The sequence below is a fragment of the Nuphar pumila genome, chromosome 15, assembly GCF_984573655.1.
Source record: "Nuphar pumila chromosome 15, dmNupPumi1.hap1.1, whole genome shotgun sequence".
Classification (NCBI taxonomy): Eukaryota; Viridiplantae; Streptophyta; class Magnoliopsida; order Nymphaeales; family Nymphaeaceae; genus Nuphar; species Nuphar pumila.
The window spans coordinates 46,215,431-46,223,086 of record NC_143263.1 but is presented as its reverse complement, the minus strand read 5'-3'; the positions used below and the strand labels follow the sequence as shown (position 1 = coordinate 46,223,086).

The 7,656-nt window shown below is 39.8% G+C and overlaps 1 protein-coding gene across 1 annotated transcript; it reads right to left on the bottom strand.

Annotated features, from left to right (window-relative positions):
* Positions 1-2,734: 2,734 nt before the first annotated feature.
* Positions 2,735-7,077, bottom strand: LOC149815321 (26.5 kDa heat shock protein, mitochondrial-like). The gene is made up of 2 exons (XM_089990523.1): positions 6,996-7,077; positions 2,735-3,126 (listed from the first exon to the last, which is right to left on the bottom strand). The coding sequence occupies exons 1-2, from the start codon at positions 7,075-7,077 to the stop codon at positions 2,735-2,737; spliced, it is 474 nt and encodes a 157-aa protein (XP_089846649.1).
* Positions 7,078-7,656: the final 579 nt, after the last annotated feature.

Here is a 7,656-nt window from a genome sequence, read left to right as displayed (position 1 = left end):
ACCAAACGTGAGCTTCTGATTTAGCACATTCCTTCTCCAGATCAAGCTGTGGATCTCCTCACCAAACCATTGACTATAGCTTATTTCAATCTTCTTCGTGGCTAGCTAAAGGTGCACTATAGCCTGTTCAGCTTGAGTGGGATGAGGAAGAGTCCAGAAAGCAATACGATAAGAATGAAACGAAGAAGGAATACCTTGTTGACCAAGTCACGTAATTAATATAGGAGCTACCTTTGGAAACTCCAGCAGCTTCCTTCTCTCAGTAAATATGTATGCCCTGTATTCATCTTATTGTCCTCATAAATAAAAAGAGAAAATGTGAGGTCGGAGATCGTGGATGTAGAGTTCTCAATAGAACCAAACCACGTTATTTGATTGTGTTTGTGTGTTATGATTTCTATTGGTTTTAACGTCAGACGCACGCTGACTTGATCCTCTATCAAAAAATAAGAGCATGACACTCTTCAGCTGTGTTTTTTTTTTCTTCATATTCTGAAAATTGTTATTTTTTCATGTCTTTATGAAGAAAATTTCAGAAAAAAATATTGAAAAAGTTAAAATATATAATTTTTTTAAGAATTCAAATGCATACGAAACAAAATAAGCATTGTTCACCATATTTTTTCAGTTAAAAAAATAAATATATCCATTGTGATAAAAACATCAATTTGTATTGGCATTTTACCTCTGCTTCTCTTCTGAAGAATTTACCTTATAACTCTAATTAAGATGTGCTTGTTTCAATCACAGGAGGGAAAACAAAATCCATACACATTCATCTAATTAAGGTTGATCTAAATTGGCTACTCACACTCACTCGTAGGGCTGGTAAACGAACCAAATGAACGAATAGAGGGTGTTCAATCTCAGCTCCTTCCTTGTGTTGAGCTGAGCCGATCGAGCTTGAACTCGTGGAAAGCTCAAGCTAAACGAGTCAAGCACGAACCAACTAGCTCATTTACAATAAATTATGTCTTCTTCAGACTAGAAAATAATAAAATTTGGACATTGGACTTACTAGGTTAAGCTCAAACTGGCTCAATAACAAAATAAATAATTGTTTCAAACTTTTAAGTAATAGGATTTGAACTCTAAACGTATGGTTTGCAAGCCAAACACTTCAATCATCTTCACTCTATGATATAAAATATATGTAATATATATTTGTTATTAATTAACAAGTCTATGCGAACCGTCCCGAGCTGAACGCTGGTTGTAAATGCCCGAGCTTGCCGAGCCTATTTCATGAGTTTGAACAAGCTCTTATGAGCCGAGCCATGAGCGGCTCATCTGGTTATTTTACTCACTTGTGTGGAGGAGGTTGCTTCCGACGCACACTACTCGAATCCTCAGTTCAGAAAATGCAGGACTTTTGATACAAACCCATAGAATTATGCTCACATAAGCTCCACACATCTGGTTAGTTAGGTTGGCTTAAGGTGTTCAAGATCAAGGATGCTAAGAATTCGACACTCGGGTTGTGCATCCCTTGCTGCAAGGCCAAAACCAACAGAAAACTAACCCTGGGTCGGGGAGAGGTACCATGGAGTTTTACATTGTAGACACTAAGGTGGCATTTCTCGGCTCGTAATGGAATGTTCCAAATCAAAGGGTGGCTTCTCATTGTTATCCAGAAAGAAAAACACCCTGAAATGGAATATTTTTAGTATTGTCATTTTTAATTGTGTTTGGTATTAATTTCCATGTTTAAGGGAATAGCTCCATGGTACAATAGGGAATAAGACACCAGAGAAAGCTTTAGAAATCCAGAATTGCTGACTATATGGGCGTATAATGATCTTTCAGGTATATTTATATACTTGTTTGGGAGCCTTGCATTGAGCCATGTGTTGCCAAAATACGATTTTGCTAAACTTTGGTGTTGACATGGAGTTGCCAAAATCATCCTCTTATGAATGAATGGGGTCGACTTTTGATCATAAGAGTGTATTTTTTCATAAAAAAAAAAATAAAAAACACGATCCAAAAGGCAGTTTTCAGCATTTGGACCATGCTGAACCTATTTATGAGGTCTAATTGGGTCAACATGATCCGCGCCTATGATTTCCAGTTGATTCGAACGGTGAGACTGACGTGACCAAATGTTACCCCTAGAGTGCATTACATCTTAGTTGTCTTGATGTAAAAATTGATCCTTCGCTATAATAGATAAAATACTCGAGGCATTGACTAAATCTGACCCCTTGCATGGATTTCAGTTGATTTAACAGGAACCAACGCTGGGATTGAATTTTTTCCACCAAAAAATATGATTATGATTTTTTGAATCACAACATTTTGTGTTTTTGTCGTCTGTTGATTTTTGAATCGCCAAAAAAAAAAAAACAATCCTGCATGCAAACAAGTCGGATCTGCGGAATTCAAATGTCAAATGCCAATCTTCACTAAATAGATGATGTAGATTACAAAGGCATCTTTAAAGAAGATGAATGGAACTCGTCTTCAGGAAAATTGAAGTGCCAAGTATGACAAACTGCTACATTGCTAACCTCAACGTAGATAGATCATGACGGCGATCTTGGAGACAAGCAACCACAAAGTAAGCAAACATCTAAATCTTTAACTTTTCACTAAAGAGAACACATGTACTGTACACAAACCTCTCATACACAAACAAAAGACCTACACTGTTTGACATGCATAGAGCAACAAAAAGCACAGGTAAAGCTTCAAGCCGATCAAGAGCACCTTCACCTTCCCCATACTCACGTTGTTACACGACCTCTACCTCCTTAACATTCCTTGCATATCTCTCCACCTTTGGAACAATGATCTCAAGCACGCTGTGTTTCATCTCGGCCTTTATATCATCGCCTTTGACATTCTCCGGCAACAGAAAGCTCGAAGCGTAGTAGCCATAGGACCTGCTCGATGAGTAGTCGTCTTCCTTGCATTCTCCTCTAACGACCAGGTAGCCATCTTCCACGGTCACCTTGATGGTGTCCTTGCTGAGACCAGGCATTTCGAACCTCGCCCTATACACCTTGTCGTCCTCCTTCAACCAATAATTCGGCGACAATTTGGCCACCTCACACAAACGATTTGCACGTAAGCAGTTAAAGGTGGATTTATACTCCCATGTTGTTGGTACAGTTTGTTGGTGTTCTAAAAGAGAACCAAAATGTAAAAAGTGAAAACACATACCGGTAGCCATCATGAACGAAAGGAGCATTTACGCGGGTGTTCGGCGTTCTTCTCAGCCTATCCATACCCACAATGAGCCCAGGTCCTCAAGTCCATGGTGAGAAAGAGGACACCTTGGTTGCACTCATCAAGCAACTATGCCTCAATTTATAGTAGGAGGAGAGTGGGGGGTTAAATACATGACATTCATGTATGTGAACCCTTCACATGCCACATTGAATGTGTATTCTTTACATTCATGTAACCTCTCCCCATTAACTCTCCACTAATGTCTTCATTAATGCCTTGTGTCAAACCGGGTCACTCAAAGTTGGACCTGATCCGAAATGTCCAACATTCTCTCACTTGACCCATTGACACGAAAAAGTACAAAATCGAGGTTCTTTACCGTTATCTTGATTTAATGTTCATGTGGGTTCACATGTTATCCGGTATCACAAGAATGAACCATATGATTCATGGAGATAACACCTATTTATGAAATATAATATTTTTATGCACTATAATATAATTTATTTTCAGTGCTTTAGTATGTTAAAATTATTTTTATGAATAGATTGGTCTCTAACTCATTATATTGATCATTTAATATTGTTATTCTGTTATTCTCTTTATCCAAATGAGAGATCCTTTATTTAGAATCAACAATACATAAAATCACAGAGAATCAATTTAGCTTCATAAATCTGATTACATATAACCATAATATATTGTTATACATCATAAGGAATCAAACAGACTCATCTCATTTACATGTTGAGAATATAATCTCGGTGCTAGCCTTTTAGTAAGAAGATCTGCACTCATTCTCTTCGTGCCGATTGTATTAATACACACTAAATGATTCTCAGTGATTTCTTTAACAACAAAATACTTGAACTTCATGTGTCGACATGAGGTTGAGCTCTTGTTGTTATTTGATGACACAACAACTTTATTATCACAAAACATCTTTAGTGATCTCTCAATAGAGTCCACAATCTCAAGACCCATAATAAAGTTTCTTATCCAAATGGCATAATATAAAGTCTCGTTTAAATCAATAATTTTTTCCTCAATGGATTTCAAAAATTTATTAACTGTTCTGCAGTGAGAGATAACATCTCAAATATTCTTAGTCATTCATGATTGCAAAAGCAACAGGCTAAGATTAATTATTTGAGCACTCACTTCTCGTAGACATATTTCTAAGCGCTCTCACTTCTCATAGATAGTCTTCAGAACGATTGTTCTATTCTCTATATGAGTGAGAAATTAATCGCTCTATACGAGATTCATATTGAAAAGGTAAATGTGAGACCCTTTATTATTCACCTTTTCTAAAATAAGCATAATTGGGTTATTATTGTTCGACTTTGGTAAAAATGATAATACTCATAGTTGCTTTGTCTCTTCAATTCATAAAAAAATTACTTCAATTGGTGAAACTAATAGATCATGTAACTAGAGGCAATTCAGCATTGTATCTTCGGATAAAAATATGCTTCATGAGCTGGTATACACATCTACTATTATACCCTGCATGAATTTAGAACACAATGACCTACCTTTAAATATAATCATTGTTTTATAAAATCATACATAATCATAATATTGAATCTTAACATGTTCCAAAGAATCTTCAATCAACACAACTCAATTAACTTTGGTGATTGTATGAGTCAGTTAATCAAGATCTTTTACCGCAAACATATTTGTATTATGGAGCATGCCCACACACGCATAATAATGCATGTATATTCATGATGAAATATATATTATATCATCAAAAAATACAAATTCATGCTTCAACTTATATGCATAAATAATTTATTTATGAAAATAAATCACATATGTTATGAATTTAGTCATAATTCATGCTTAAATATCATGCATAACTTAAATAATATAAAATGCATGTATAAGACATGCAAAAGTCATGCTTAAATGATAATAAACACCTATAAAGCATGAAAAAATGATAAAAAAATGCTCTTATGGGTAAAACCCGGGGACCTCAAGCTAGAACATGTATAAAAATGCTTTAAACTTAAATGATCCCAAACTGATCAACTAAGGGCCTAAATCAGTCTCGAAACAGTCAAACCAGTTTGAAACATGTATAGAGCTAGTAAAAAAACTGATAGGAACTAGTAAAAAAAACTTTGAACCAATCCTTGAATGTCTCGTATCGCTCACAAAACATGTTCAATCCATTTAAATAGTACATGAACCTTATTTCGGACCTGATCTAAGAGTTAATCCGGATCTAGATCAAGTTGCAATAGATCTCGAGTTGAATCCCCCCAGTCTGAATCCAAACCCATTAATTACCAGTTCATGGGTTGGATCCCATGATCTAGACCTGATTCAGATCCAAATCTGGTCTAAACAAGGTTTGAGTCTGATCTAAATTCATAACCCAATCCAGATCTGGACCCGTTCCAAACTAGACTCGAGTTGGATCCTAGAACCCAACCCAGTCTAGACCCAAACCGACCCATAATGGTTTGGGTCTGATCCAAATCATCAACCCAGTCCAGACCCAATCCATAAAGGATTTGGGTCAGATCTGGATCTTGGGTTAATTCTGGATCGATTAGACCCAAACCCATAACCCGAATGGGTCTGATCCCTGAGTTTGGGTTTGGGCCCAACCCATGTTGTCTCTTAACAGACCTAGGTTGGGTTACCCCATCCACCTGAACCGGGTTCGGATTGGGCTAGCCACCGAATTCCAGTTCAGATCCAGACTCGACCCGCCTGAACCAGGTCACCCGATAAATCTAACCGCTTTGGGTTTTTAAGAAACCGAACACTTTCGGTTTCTCAACACCAGCCCAGCCACAAATCCCTCCCCGGCCCCCTCCCATCCCCCCTCCCCCCCCCCCCCCCCCCCCCCCCCCCCACACACACACACACACACACACCACTCCCCTCCCCCCATACATGGCATTCATCTGAACCCTTCACATGCCATATTGAATGCGTACCCTTCACATTCACCTAACTCCATTCTTACTAACTTCCCACTAATGCCTTCATCAAGGCATTGTGTCAAACCAGATCACTCAAGGTTGGATCCGATCCAAAATATCCAATAAAGTCAACCATACAATACAAGGGAATGGGCATATTAACCAACCTCCCAAATTGTTCAAATGTCAAATGACATGAGATGAGAGAGAGAGGAAAATAATTAAAACAGAAGTGGTCTCGAACCACTGAAACTGAAAGGACAAAATCAGTATCTCGATCCCTCCTCCACCACCTTCCTCAATGGGAAAGGGGAAGGGGAAGGCGGTGGAGGCTTGGCTCTCTCCTCTTTGTCCAAAATAGTGACGTCTTGACTAGGGGAGTTGTCGTCGGGTTTGTTCAGGGCACTAGAAAGCCAACAATTCCCCACCTTCTCTTGTAGGGATGGCAGGGGAGCACTACAAGAAAAACCCTTATTAGCGACGGATCTTTGCGACGGATTTTTTCCGTCGCAAATTAGCGACGGACTTAGCGAGAGAACATTATTCGTCGCCAATCTTTGAAATATTTTTGAAATTAGTGACGGTATAAATTTTGTCTCAAATTCGTCGCTAATTATCGATAGATCGACGACAAAAAATTTTCACTGCAAAACTGTAGGAAATTAGCGAGGAAATTTTTCCGTTGCTAATTAGCGACGGATTAGCGACGGAAAAATTCCCTCGCTAATTTTCGATTTAAATCGTCCCACCTAAGGCGTAAAATTTTTCCTCTCTCCCTCGTTCGAAATTTAAACTGATGTTCGATTTAAACCGAGCCTCGTGCTCCCGCTGGTCGATGAAGCTGAGCCTCATGCTCGCCGCAGTAAGGCTCACCGAACGATCCCGTTGGACGATGTCGACCGCCGTGACTGTCGTCGCCCAACTTCGACGCGGGGCGGCCGTTGTACCTGGACATGCAGGCGACGTCGCCGGTGGACCCGCGGGTGCTGGACGCGATGCTGCCCTTCTTCACTGGCCGCTTTGGCAACCCCCTTTCCTACACTCACCTCTACGGCTGGGAGTCAGACGAGGCGGTCGAGCGCGCTAGGGAGCAGGTCGCTTTCACGCCACCTACCTCCCCGTCAGCTCTGACGACCTCCTCGACCTCGATCGCCTCCACGACGCCATCCGCCCCGACACCGGCCTCGTCTCCGTCATGGTCGTCAACAACGAGATCGGTCCATTCTGACCTCTACGAGACCCAATCGGAGATCTTGGGGTCGAGGGAGTATGGCTTGTTGGGATCCGGTGGTGGGTCGTCTTCCTCCTCCGTCGTCGCCGACGAATCGCTCCAAGTCCGACCTATTGCTATCGGAATACCTCCCAGCAGCGAGCAATTTTTTTTTAATTTTTTTTTTAAAAATTTAGCGACGGATTAGTGACAGATATTATTTGTCGCTAATTTAAAATAGCGAAGGACTCACGACGGATATTATCCATCACTAATTTAAAATAGTGACAGACTCGCGACAGATCATTTTCGTCGCTAATCCAT

Coding starts and splice junctions, on each gene's coding strand:
- LOC149815321 (XM_089990523.1), bottom strand. CDS start 7,077: ATGTCCAGGTACAACGGCCGCCCCGCGTCGAAGTTGGGCGACGACAGT. Junction 3,127..6,995: donor TCGTCCAACGGGATCGTTCG/GTGAGCCTTACT, acceptor GTTCTCTTTTAG/AACACCAACAAACTGTACCA.